The sequence below is a fragment of the Pararge aegeria genome, chromosome 2 (genome assembly GCF_905163445.1).
Source record: "Pararge aegeria chromosome 2, ilParAegt1.1, whole genome shotgun sequence".
NCBI classification, from domain to species: Eukaryota; Metazoa; Arthropoda; class Insecta; order Lepidoptera; family Nymphalidae; genus Pararge; species Pararge aegeria.
In genome coordinates this window covers 17,636,382-17,651,017 of record NC_053181.1, presented here as the reverse complement: position 1 = coordinate 17,651,017, position 14,636 = coordinate 17,636,382, and the positions used below count along the sequence as shown (strand labels likewise).

General features: G+C 35.7%; 1 protein-coding gene across 1 annotated transcript; it reads left to right on the top strand.

The window, feature by feature from the left end:
- Positions 1-4,642: 4,642 nt before the first annotated feature.
- On the top strand, positions 4,643-14,625 carry LOC120632125 (phospholipid scramblase 2-like). The gene is made up of 7 exons (XM_039901931.1): positions 4,643-4,754; positions 5,492-5,548; positions 7,098-7,241; positions 8,267-8,484; positions 10,207-10,374; positions 13,196-13,345; positions 14,344-14,625. Exons 1-7 carry the CDS (start codon positions 4,700-4,702, stop codon positions 14,395-14,397), a joined length of 846 nt encoding a protein of 281 aa, XP_039757865.1. The 5' UTR covers positions 4,643-4,699; the 3' UTR covers positions 14,398-14,625.
- The last annotated feature ends 11 nt before the right edge of the window (positions 14,626-14,636 follow it).

Below are 14,636 nucleotides of genomic sequence, written 5' to 3'. Positions count from 1 at the left end.
ATGGTAAACAAGACCTGCACCTATGTGCAAGTAAGCATAAAAAAGTGAATGACATAAAAGTACAGTATCGTATTCCTAAGCGTTATCTTCTAGTCAACTCGCTTCTATTAGACCGTAATTGAAGGAAGAAAATACTTTTGGATGATGTAAAGCACAATTAGCACTAGTGCACCACTCTAGACTATACTAGGACAATAAAAAAATTGCTTTCCAAGACTAATTCTGTCTAAATTCTAAGACCCACGAAGAACATGAAGACTCGTTAAGCCTTACAAAAAACGTAAAGGCTTTCGTGCATTTTGAGCTTTTTAAGTTAGTGGAGAATGGGATAATGGGAGTTATAATTATAAGCTTAACCAATTATTATAAATTCTTTAACACTCATACGTTTAATAATGAGTGCGTGGCAGAAATTATCTTGCTCTTACGTATGGTAGAAGAATACTAGGCATCAAGTTTTGCCCTTGCATTAAGAATTTCATTTTTGTTATTTATAACATAAGCAAATTTGAAAACTTTTAATGTAAACATTAAACTGACACTAGTTATCAATGCAAACATTTTATTCTTCAATGAGGGATTTGAGGCAACATTTCGTAGTTAGGAATATTTTGTTATGGTACGTATTTCATAATGGCTCCCATTACCCACTGGTTCTTGTTGCCTATCCTCCTACTAGCTGAAAGGAAACGCTATCTGTTTCCTATGTCTTCCGAGCAAAATATGGCATGAATGCTACATAACACTTCAAGTATCTGAAACGCCAGCTCTTATGCAAAATCAATTTTATATATTAAATAAAATGTTACCCATTGTAACTTTTAATGAGTCATTTTAATAGATGAAGATTTGAAATTTTGCCAGTGGATATATAACTTAAATGTTATCACTTTATTAGTAAAATGTTCAAGCTCATGATAAAACATTAATATATATGGTTTCGAAAATGGTTTGTTTCATTTATCCATATTCTCTCTCTCTGTAGAATAAAGATTTATAGCTATATATTTTTTTTTATTAGCTTTATTCATAATCCGTTTCTGGGCACAGAAGAACAAGGATGCATATCATTACAATTTCGTGCTAAAAGTTCGTCCAATAAGTTTAGGTGGTTAGTGATAATGACCGGAATTGACTTAAAGGCTCTCTTCGAGTGACCGAAAAGAGTTGAATTCCAAGTTAGGACCATAAAAGCAATTCCCTTATCGACCTGACGAAAAGATATGTATCACAAAAAAACAGGTGGTGCGTTTTATCTACTATATTTCGTACCATATTTACACATAGCGGCACGTGAGTATGCTACTCCTGAAGTAAACACTTTAGTTTGTTGTTTTATAAATAATGGGGATACAAGCTAGCAGATTCTGCCGATCTCCATTGATTACACTCCACCACTTCACACGAATATCTGCAGCACCAATGCATTTCCGGTTTTAAAAATTCGTTCATCCTCCCCTTGAATTACTCCAAATCGTAATTTTGAGGGTACAGAATAGACAAGTGCAAAATTTCCAAAATTTGTTAGGTGCACGGCAATGATCTGTAATTACGGATGGGAAACCAGGCATCCGGATGATGTGGATGAAATTTGTTTCTACTGTGTGAGGTTTTACTTAATCATTAGCCGAAAGCAGTCCACTGCTGGACATCAGACCTTAAATGGGAGGGTTTGCTCATGATTACTACGCCGGGCAGATGGGTGACTGTAATTGGAACTAGTGATGTGTGAAGTTTGGTCAGAAAATAGGAGGTATCAGCGCAACTCAACAGGACACTCCTAATTTTAAACTCTATATTAACACCAAGGGAGCTGAAGACTTTGGAGACAGTGGATAAGATCATCGGCGGTCTACAGACTCCAAGATCTTCCACCTCAGTTTGAGCAAGTTCGTTCCTAAAATAAAGTTCATGCTACAATATCTACTTCTAGCTACTTAAAGTGTTTTAAAAAGCACCTGCTTTCTTGTGGTTCATAACCTAAGCGTAGGTAATATAATTTTCTTACTTAATGTCAGGTGACAGAGACCAAATTTGAATGTGAATAACCTATCTGACGCTTCAGGTGGTGATGAAACAAGCCCTTAGAGTAACAAAATAACGTGACAGGTATCCTGGCCCTGCCGTACATATGACGAATAGTACTACATTTCAGGTAAAGGCGATGGATGGAATGCAATAAATAAATAAACAACGACAATACGCACATCGCCATAACTTTTGGGGCTAGAGCCCCAAATTAAGCTATGGGTACTAAGATGACTGATGTATATTTTTGTGAAAATATACTAGAATCCCATCATCATTTTCCAGTTCCAATCGAACCACCGACTCAGAAAGCAGGGTGGCTGCCCACTGCGCCAGTCGGCCGTCTAAATATGTATTTATTATGAGTAACACAAAAATATTTAGTATATCTAAATCTTCCAGATAAGAAATAACAAAAACTTGTCAATTGCGAGTGAGGGCTCGCATAAGGTAGGGTTCTAACAGTTAACTAACTAATTAATTTAAGGAATTGACTTAAAGGCTCTCTTCGAGTGACCGAAAAGAGTTGAATTCCAAGTTAGGACCATAAAAGCAATTCCCTTATCGACCTGACGAAAAGATATGTATCACAAAAAAACAGGTGGTGCGTTTTATCTACTATATTTCGTACCATATTTACACATAGCGGCACGTGAGTATGCTACTCCTGAAGTAAACACTTTAGTTTGTTGTTTTATAAATAATGGGGATACAAGCTAGCAGATTCTGCCGATCTCCATTGATTACACTCCACCACTTCACACGAATATCTGCAGCACCAATGCATTTCCGGTTTTAAAAATTCGTTCATCCTCCCCTTGAATTACTCCAAATCGTAATTTTGAGGGTACAGAATAGACAAGTGCAAAATTTCCAAAATTTGTTAGGTGCACGGCAATGATCTGTAATTACGGATGGGAAACCAGGCATCCGGATGATGTGGATGAAATTTGTTTCTACTGTGTGAGGTTTTACTTAATCATTAGCCGAAAGCAGTCCACTGCTGGACATCAGACCTTAAATGGGAGGGTTTGCTCATGATTACTACGCCGGGCAGATGGGTGACTGTAATTGGAACTAGTGATGTGTGAAGTTTGGTCAGAAAATAGGAGGTATCAGCGCAACTCAACAGGACACTCCTAATTTTAAACTCTATATTAACACCAAGGGAGCTGAAGACTTTGGAGACAGTGGATAAGATCATCGGCGGTCTACAGACTCCAAGATCTTCCACCTCAGTTTGAGCAAGTTCGTTCCTAAAATAAAGTTCATGCTACAATATCTACTTCTAGCTACTTAAAGTGTTTTAAAAAGCACCTGCTTTCTTGTGGTTCATAACCTAAGCGTAGGTAATATAATTTTCTTACTTAATGTCAGGTGACAGAGACCAAATTTGAATGTGAATAACCTATCTGACGCTTCAGGTGGTGATGAAACAAGCCCTTAGAGTAACAAAATAACGTGACAGGTATCCTGGCCCTGCCGTACATATGACGAATAGTACTACATTTCAGGTAAAGGCGATGGATGGAATGCAATAAATAAATAAACAACGACAATACGCACATCGCCATAACTTTTGGGGCTAGAGCCCCAAATTAAGCTATGGGTACTAAGATGACTGATGTATATTTTTGTGAAAATATACTAGAATCCCATCATCATTTTCCAGTTCCAATCGAACCACCGACTCAGAAAGCAGGGTGGCTGCCCACTGCGCCAGTCGGCCGTCTAAATATGTATTTATTATGAGTAACACAAAAATATTTAGTATATCTAAATCTTCCAGATAAGAAATAACAAAAACTTGTCAATTGCGAGTGAGGGCTCGCATAAGGTAGGGTTCTAACAGTTAACTAACTAATTAATTATAGCGAAAGGTAATTTTGCGGTTTATTTTTCTCTTTCTCTTCCTTTTCTCATCCTGATGGTCTCCTCTCAGGATGAGAAAGGATTCTGCCGTAGTCTACCACTCTGACCAGGTGCGACTTGGTAGACTTCACACGCCTCTTACGAATTTACGAAATACTCTCAGGCATGCAGGTTTACGTGGAAGCGGTGATAGCGCAGTGGGTAGGGTCTCGACTTCACTTTCGGGGGGCCGAGTTCGAATCCCAGCACGCACCTCTAACTTTTCTAAGTTCTGTGCGTAATTAAAAATATCACTTGCTTCAACGGTGAAGGAAACATCGTCAGGAAACCTGTATGCCTGAGACTGCAGTGGCGTGCACTTCATACATGCACAAAAGCACTGCATACCCAAATAATTTTATAAAGCTCGGAGTGGAATTTTTACCATTTTATGCCATGTGCCTGCTTTATGCATACCCTGGTCAAAAACGCACATATCACCGAAAAGTAAGAGGTGCGTGCCGGGGATTGAACACGGGCCCTCGTAAAGAGAAGCTGAAGCCACTACTAGACTTCCACTGCTATAGATTATCACCGCTACATAGTTGGATTACAGAACCCAAAAAACTGCACACATAACCTATATCGATACACACACAGCAAAACTTTTGCGTCAGTGATAATGATACAGATTTATCTGTTGATAACAAGCGACGCGATTGAATCGTATCGATAACACAGTAGATCAATGTACCAACAACAAAGAACATTCTAATTAAACAAATTTTGTAGTTGACCAGTTTTGGTAGTATTTGCAGCCATGGCTTTGACGAGGAGTGCTGATAGAGGGGTAGATAATCCTGCAGCGACTGAAGGTAATGATACAATTTACTAAATAATATACTGTTTTGTTATAAATTGTATAAAATGCAGAAAAAGACGTTGCTCTGATAAAAAATGTAATACCTTATCAATAGATGTTTTCATTGCGTACACACTCATGTATGTTATGAAATCGTAAGTGTCAGTAACATTAGAAATATAACACAATTAAATGCAGTAATGAAAAAGATATCCATGCCACAGAATTTACTATTATTTTACCTCTAACGTTCAAAACGTATACTATAAAATGGGAGAAGTTTGTGAGTAAGCACCATTCTGCGGGTGTGAAGTGAGATGTGCGCGGAGCGTTTTTACTGTTTTTTGGACACAATGCACTGCATGCAATAATTGCTGAATGAGGGTTCTGTCTATTGTTAACTCTGTAATGCATGCAATAATTTTTTACTATATTTAAGACTACACAACTTTTAATTTAGAAATATACTTTTGTGTCAGTTCCGTCGATATTAGTAAGACACCCTTTAGAATTGTTTTAAAAATTCTAGAATTTTTAATTATAACACATAGATCCAAATCCATCTGTAAGTGTAAGTTTACAAGGGATATAAATCAAAATAAGCAAATCCTGTCGGTTTCGAAAGTTTTATATGCATTTTAAGTTTAATTATAATTCCTTTGAGTGTAGGTACAAACACTAATAAAGATTATAAAAATATACCGGGTTTGTACATTTAAGTGCATTCGCTAGATTTGCTTTTGTTTTTAGATGACGGTTCAACGGCAACACCCGCTTTGGTAATCAATATACAACCGCAAACACGAGGTAAGATATTTTAATAATAATAATAACGTTTAATTCAGATAAAACTCCATAGCTACAATAATAACGATTATCTTATTTACTATACTATATATAAAAATTGGCCAAAACTATAAATAATAAATGATAAGTAATCTCCAAACTAAGGTAAGTGCCCTCTTGAGCACTTGGTGTGTGATTGTGTACCAACCCAGTGCTCCATAAAGGGATTTTGCCCTTTATTGCTTAATATTTTCAAAATATTGTTGGAGCTTCAGCGCATTCTGCTCGCCATTGATGCAGATCGTTTTCCCATGATTGCGTAGAAGTCATCAACGTGATTCTCCGCAAACATAATATATTGTAACTCTATACTAGTATAGTGAAACTCTACCACCGGTTCGGAAAGTAGATTCTTCCGAAAACAGCCGGCAAGAAACTCAGTAGTTGCTTTTTTTATCATAAACATTAAAAATAATTTTTCTATTTTGCGGAAATGATAGCGAAGCTTGCTGCTTCCAATGTACGAAATTCATCAAATATATAGTTACCGCGCTGTACTAGATATGTAAATGTTTACATTGGTAGGTCCATAATAACCTTAGGAATCATGTTGTAAAAGCGTATACCTACTCAACCCCCCAATCCTTTGTGTTGGACTTGTTGTTTTGGACCTCTCGCTGACGTTATGCAGACATCACCAAATTATATCCGTTGCTGGCAGGTAAGTCGATAGTTAATATCAGTTTGTTGTTTATAAGAGTAATATATCGCTCACAAAGCCTATATTATTATAAATATAATGCAAAGCTACTGTAAGTATGCATACTGAGTCTAATATTCACCTAAATTGTTATTACAGCAAGGGAGTTTCAGGCTTTAATAGGGTATTTCAAAATAAAAACAACCCTACTAAGCTCATAATATGCTGGATATTAATTTATCTTACTTTATTACTTTATTTATTTATTTTTATACATATTTTAGAGAATTAACGTATATCTAATCAACAGTTAGATTAAAGCATAACACTCTATTGCACCACCTTACATTAATCACGTATGTACTCTATATAAATGTTTATTATTAACCCCGACACAAAAACGACGGGGTGTTTTAAATTGGCGTGTGGATGTGCATGTATGTGTGTGTGTAGGTGGGTGTGTGTGTGTATAGGTGTGTGTTAGTGTGTGTGAGCATATGCGTGTGTGTGTGTGCGTTTGTATGTGTCTGTGTAGATGTGTGTGATACTTTTTTTTCATATTTCCGTCAATAAACTCAATATGGGTATTAAATTAAAGCGACTAGTATTATACGACAAATTTCAAATCCAACATAACCGCGGACATAAAATAGTGAATTACATTTTATTTCACAACTTCCTCAATATGGATAATAAACGTTTAATTTCAATTTCAAAATCAAAATGCAAGATGGCCGCCACTAAATGGCAAATTACATTTTTTTCAGTATGGGTATCAAATGAAAGGGCTTGACTACTGGAATAAAATATATATATATATATAACACATTATATTAAAATATATTTTTTTAAATTTATTTTATTTAACAGAAAGTAGCCGAGCCGAGCTCCCGGTCTCCACAACAGGCTGGCAGTCCAATACAACGAGAGGGCAGTTCATTCCCATTCATGGCCTTGACTTCCTCATTGGTGCTTCAAGTTTACAAATCCAACAAACTGTAGAACTCGTTGAACGTTAGTACATCTTTTTTTCTAATCTGCAAATCCGCGACTTAATTACATTTTATTTCACAACTAAAATGAAATATGGATAATAAACGTTTAATTTCAATATCAAAATCAAAATGCAAGATGTCCGCCGCCACTAAATGGCAAATTACATTTTTTTCAGTATGGGTATCAAATGAAAGGGCTTGACTACTGGAATAAAATATATATAACTTGTAAGTAGAGAGCGTATAAAGATAACAAAAATGTACTACTTCTAATAATATATTGCTGAAGATTAGGTTACTGAATTTTTAAATAAGTATCATATAATTACTGCCTGAGAGTTCTCCATAATGTTCTCAAAGGCGTGTGGAGTCCACTAACCTTGGACAGCGTAGTTGATTTTCATCGTAAAAATTTACTCTCATAATTTTTCCGTAACGCGCCAAAAGAAGTATAACTTCAAAAAGCTGATCAAAGAAATATGAAGATGGTTTTCCAGTTACCACAGGTAAGCTACATGCTTGGTCTTATTATTACTTATTAACGAAAATTAAAAAGAATACAGCAATGCTACTTGGCGGCAGAAATAAAGACGGCGGTATTATTTTCCTGGACGAGCTCTGTCATAATAAGCTATATTACTACTAAGGCATTAGATTTTTTTTTTTTTATAATTTTTATTAGTGTTTTTACCTACACTTGGAGGAATTATCAATTTTATAAATTTAAAATGCATATAAAAAATTTTGGAACCGACAGGATTTGAACCTGCTTGCTTTTTTATATTTTTATAATTTTTATTAGTGTTTTTAGTGGTAGATGACGCCTACAGTCGCTATAAGACTGATGTGAAATGCATATACTAATTTCGGCTTCGACGGTAGGAGAGCCGTAGCTTAATTGGTGAAAGCGCTCAGGCCGCGATTGCCCGTGAGTCGCAGGTTCAAATCCGAAATTCGATGTCGGTTCCGAAATTTTTTATATGCATTTTAAATTTATAAAATTAAGGCGTTAGAGTTAATTATTGTTATACATATCTATTTCAGTAACTGCCAGGATAGAATCAGAAAACCGGTACATAGTGAGGGTGCCGCAAGGCGAAGCTCTGTACATTGCGAGCGAAGTGTCGACTTCGACACAGCGATGTCTGTGCGGTATGGGACGAGGCTTTGTGATGCATCTACATGACAGTACTAGGCAAGAAGCATTAGTGTTGCACAGGCGACTGGCTGCAGCGTCTTGCTGGTTCCCATGCAGATTACAGGTAATCTTATTAAAGCCATTTTGTGAGATAATAATTACATTTTTGTCCAAGTTCTATTTTCGCAAAGCAAGCCAATTTCGGTAATAAAGCGCACAGCGATCAGGTTTTTCTCCTGTCAGTAAAATATGCAGTGCTTGATTTCTAGGTCGCGAAGTAACTAATTTAAACTCAATGAAGACCCAACACAATTTCTAAGCAAAACTAAAGTGACATTTGTGGAAAGGGATAGCACTGTTTTGATACCTGTGAATATAGTTTAGAGAATTGTGTTGAACAAAATTGGCACCATAATATTAAGTAGAATTCTTCTGATTAATCTAGACTATTTAATTTTTATCAACCAAAATAAGAGCAATTGCTGAGGTTCCTGCCGGCTTCTTCTAATTAGAATCTTTACCACAACTACTGCTTTAACGAAACAGAAAACCTTGTATAATCAATTAAAAATTAAATTACAAAAACAAATTGACACGATAACTTGCTAACATATACTCTCAGTCATACACACACGAACACAAACACACACACGTACAAACACACACACACACACACACACACAGAATTAAGTCTACCACGATGGCCAAGTGCGATTATGGAGAACTCTCAGGCATGCAGGTTTCCTCACGATGCTCCCGTTGAAGTAAGAGATATTTTTATTGCTTTAAACGCACGTATCTTAGAGAAGTTAGCAGTGCTCGGTTTGAACTCAGCCCCACGAAAATGAAGCCGAAATCCTAACTTGACATAAATTAATTTTTAATTTTAAATAGAATTGGTTTTCAATAATCTTCTTCTTCTATATATATAAAAGAAAGCTGTGTTAGTTAAACCATTTATAACTCAAGAACAGTTGGACCAATTTTTATGATATCTAATTGATTTTCGTTTATTTATTTTATTTTATCTATCATGTTATTACCTTTTTTTTAAAAAAAAAGATTCTTACAATTTACATATATATTATGTTCAAACAAAATCTTAAATTTTAATAATGAAACTATGGAAATAATGATTACAAACTAAAATTAATATTTACAATAAATATAAGCCGTCTAACTGTTCACTTATGGGCATGGTACCCAAAATGCTGGCGCTATTGCCCCTTGTATAGCTAGACTTAGCCGTTGGGCTAAATAAGCGCCAGCTCTTGGGTCACCAGACGTAAGGACCAATTTTTGTGACACTATGTTAATAAAAATTTTCGTGTCCGAAGATCATGGCCCTAGAGTCTCAAAAGCAAGCGCCGCAAAAACGTAGTCATTACAAATAACGGGATATTTACGGAGCTTTGATTTTTTGGATTTCTCTTAAACTGGAATAAATAAATAAATAAATAAATAAATATACTACGACAATACACACATCGCCATCTAGCCCCAAAGTAAGCGTAGCTTGTGTTATGGGTACTGAGATAGCTGATGAATATTTTATGAATATAATACACATAAATACTTATAATATACAGATAAACACCCAGACACTGAAAAACTTTCATGTTCATCACACAAACATTTTCCAGTTGTGGGAATCGAACCCACGGCCTTGGACTCAGAAAGCAGAGTCGCTGCCCACTGCGCCAATCGGCCGTCAATAGGATAATAAGTATTAAAATATAACATTCATAAAAAGAAAATGATCCGCGGTAAGAAGTTCGCCGTGACAGCTAGTTATACATATAAATGTATTTGCCTAAAATAACCTATGTTGTCTATCACATGACAGGAAATGAAGGTAATCACACCACCAGGAGACTACATCGGCAGGATACAGCAACAGTGGACGTGGGTGGTGCCATTCTACTTGGTGCGCGACGTAAGCGACAACGTGCTGTATGTCATCGAGGGACCTGTGGGCTGGAGACGTAGGTCACTGCAACTCTCGGAATTTAAGGTTAGATTACAAATATAAAAAAATGAATGTATGACTTCAATATGATATTATTCTCAAAGGCGTGTTGGGTCAACAAATCCGTACTGGGCCAGCGTGGTATACTGCGCCCTAAACCCTTCTCATTGAGGGAGAAGACCCGTGTTCTGAAGGCTAGCCCTTCAGACTAGCACTGGCAGGACACATAAATTATATCCCCGATTATATCCACTGACAAAGGATATAATTAACGTGTCAACCTTCTAAAGCACGGAAACCTGGAATAGGAGAAGTGTAGGTACTCCCGCTTATACACATATATTGTTTGGATATTATATACTTGTGCGAAATAATATGAACAATGCTCTGAAAGTTATTTTTTTTTCATATTTAAGTCTTCTCTATCTACGATTATTACGAGATACTATCTACAATTATTAAAACCTTGTCCACATTACCAAAGGTCAGACTGGTAGAAAATGCCTCCAAGTTTCACCTATGTACATATTACACTACAGCTGTCTATGCAGTTTAAAGACGTTGAAACTGCTAGGCTTGTGTATTTTGCGTATTTTTATAGTGTTACTAGCGTACCCAGCCCGCTTCGCCGGGCTAGATTTTGCTTTATTTTATTTAAACAATAAACTTACAGCATTAAATTTTTAATTTAAGTCTCATAACAAATTAAATCATTTATTTCTCTCCATATTCATTCTCTTCTATTCTCTTCTCGAGCGGGTAAAGATAGTAGAAGTATGCTCCGGTTTCGGAGCGAAACGTGCGTAGAGGGTATATTGCCGAAGATCTGTTTGGTGTGGAGTTTAAGGATTGAATAAATTATAAATTACACCACACAGATTCTCCTGCTTTTCGCGGAGTATAGCAAATTAAGCTTAATTTTGATAAGAATTCAAAAAGTTCAGACACACGCATAGTACCTACGCCACGCGACGCGTACCTAACAAAGTGGCACATGATTTTAATTTTACTACTAATAAAAAAAAAATATAAATAAATAAATATACTACCGCAATACACACATAGTGCCATCTAGCCGCAAAGTAAGCGTAGCTTGTGCTATGGGTACTAAGACAACTGATGAATATGTTTGTAAATAATATACATAAATACTTATAATTTACATATAAACACCCAGACACTGATAAACATTCATGTTCATCGCACATAACATTTTCTAGTTGTGGTAATCAAACCCGCGCCAATCGCAATGAAAAAGCATGCAATCCGAGATCCCGTACTTTAAAAATAAACGTATGATTATGGATTTGGTTTTTTATCCAACCATAATTCATTATGAAGTAAAAAAAAATGGGTTGTCTGTAAAGTCGGCTTACTGACGATAGTTGAACGTGACAACGTCGTAAGAAAATATTGATGGAATGGTTGCATGTTTCAAAAGAAAATTTTAATTTTATTTGTTTGATAGATATTATCGTTGCTATAAACAATTGACACCACATTCACTTTTCACTGCACTTCATCCTTGCCGAAAACATGTAAATGTATTATTGTATAGAAGCTGTCCACGCGGACGCATCGCTCACTCAAGTAGGAGAGAGACAGATGTCAAACGCGGAGGCCGACTGAGCCTCTTTGTCGCTCGTTCCGCGCTCTCGCTTGCACTTCAAGCCTTGAATGGAACGCCTCAGAGCGAGGTAACGCCGCATACATCATGTTTTTTCGTGCGTGCAGCCGGCTCCATCGAATTATAAGACGTTGTCACGTCAAAAAAACTTTTCATGTTTCATATTAGGGTAAGAAAAGCCACGGAACTTAGTACCTATAGGTACCTTTCAATATTGAACTTGATAAGTATAATAAATAATAAATAAATATACTACGACAATACACACATCGCCATCTAGCCCCAAAGTAAGCATAGCTTGTGTTATGGGTACTAAGATAGCTGATGGATACCTTTATGAATATAATACAGGTAAATACTAATAATATACTGATAAACACCCAGACACTGAAAGACATTCATGTTCATCACACAAACATTTTCCAGTTGTGGGAATCGAACCCACGGCCTTGGATTCAGAAAGCAGGCTCGCTGCCCACTGCGCCAGTCGGCCGTCAAATAAGACTTAAATGTTTCGTCGTTGAGTAAGACTTAAATTTTTTTCAGCCAGATTCAATTAAGTTTTATATCTTTATACGGTACGGAACTCTGAATAAACGGATATTTCTTGGCACTTGGCTCCACAGCCGCAAATTACAATGGCAATCAATCACTGTGCATTATTGACTGACAATAAATAATATGCTCCGAACCAAAGCGAGGAAACTTTGCTCGCCAATCTATCATACTAACTAAGAGAAACAAACGCAGATTACTTGGTTATTAATAATACTAAGCTTTGATTAATAATTTAACGTGCTAGGGTCCGTTTATTTGTAATAACAACATCTGATGATAACATTTTAATCATCTCTTCAAATAAAAAGTTCTTGTGTGATTTTTAAAAACGCTAAATAAACGCTAAATAAACGCGCTAAAGAACATTGTGTAGAACTCTCAGGCATGCAGGTTTCCATGCGATGTTTTCTTTATTCGTTTATAACCTACGTATTATAAGAACATATAACATAATGAATGAATGAAAATAATTTTATTGCACACCACAAAAAACTTCTATAAAAATTGTTTTAAACTGGATGTTTTAAGGGCCCCGAAACGAAGCCCGTATCAAATTGCCCTTGACTATTTCAAGTATTGTTAAAGAAATAAAGAACCAACATTCTTTCATTCTTAATTTTGAGACCATGAACAATTTAAAATATGTTTGTTACTAATCTCAGAACTTTGGTTAAATTACAGATCTTGACAGGCGATTCTCTTCGTCAAGTTGGCAAAATTGCTCACGCCTGGGATCGCGAGCTAGTCAGCTTCACTACAAATATCAACTTTCCAGTTCATGCAGTCCAACCAAAACATAAGGCTTTAATTTTGGCGGCTGCGTTCTTGCTGGTAAATAAAAATAATTATACAAATATTTTTTCAACTCGAAGTTTGCGATGGCTGATTTTAACTTATCGCGAAATTCTTATTATTTTCGATCAAACTGAATGCTCAGTTCTCGTTAGCGATATTTATTTTGGAAAACCATAACTAAGGAAAACTGTAGTGTTCAAAAGATGGATTAATCAAAACACGCGGTTGCGTGTCAGCTAAGTTTAATCTATATGAAGGCACTGCCAACACACCAACTAGATCTCAATTATTTTGTCGTCGTAGTTTGAAGTCAACAACCAACCTTATACTTCATATTGAACATGCCTCTCATTTTCATGTTTTTGATGGGACTTTTGGGACTTGCTATAGCTGAATTGTTAATTTAGGTATTTGGTTATCCGTAAGAGACCACCATGCAGTAATAGGACCAACCATTTAAAAAAAAATCTCTCGATAGTCGTCTGTTTAAAATTTCTATTGAGCAATAGAAATAATTATATAGCAGTATTGAATATTATATGTTTCATTTCACCAAGTACAGTAGCGCAGCGTACAGTACACAGGTAGTTCGGCCAGGGAAGACATTCTAGAGGGAGATGATATAATATGTTAGAATCTTTCCCCAATATGAGTATCATACTACAAATATTTAAATCAACTTATGCTAATGTATTTATTTATTTATTTTTTATTTATTCAGTATTTTTTTCTTTCATATTAATTCAAGTTTTTTCTTTGATATTAATTCAAGTTACACTTTTTGAGCCGATAAGAATTTTTTTTTCTTTTATTGAGAAACCGATAATGAGACTTAATAAAACTGCATTATCCAAACAGCTTAGCCGACTAGCATCCCATATTGCATCATCACTTGCATGAAATTGTACTTGCATTAAGAAAAAGGCTAACTTGTATTAGCATTAATTTTTTTGTTGCCGTATTAACCTGTTAAATATTGTCGTCAACTTAAAAGATAAGTGATATGTATTATTTTATTTTGTTTCTAATTACAGGAATACACTTATTTTGAAAGCTCTAAATTCAGTTGCTGTCGATGCTGCTGTTAAAAAAAACCTGCCTTCAAAGAAATGCACAAGACAACTAATAACTTGTGTAAGAAACCAGGAAATAGCCGGGTACAGTAATTACTGAAACCATCGCATCGCTTGGATGATAGTGGCCAATGCAAATCAAGGCATGTTAGGCACATGTTTTTAGAAACTCTCTCTGCTATTTACACTTTAAAGTTTAGCTTTTTTGTAAATTTTTTTATACGGATACTTAGTTTTAAATAAATAAACGACTT

Excerpts from the sequence above, each read along its gene's own strand:
- LOC120632125 (XM_039901931.1), top strand. The coding sequence starts at position 4,700 with ATGGCTTTGACGAGGAGTGCTGATAGAGGGGTAGATAATCCTGCAGCG. Across the intron at positions 4,755-5,491 it reads TAATCCTGCAGCGACTGAAG|ATGACGGTTCAACGGCAACA; the intron begins GTAATGATACAA and ends TTTTGTTTTTAG. Across the intron at positions 13,346-14,343 it reads TGGCGGCTGCGTTCTTGCTG|GAATACACTTATTTTGAAAG; the intron begins GTAAATAAAAAT and ends TTCTAATTACAG.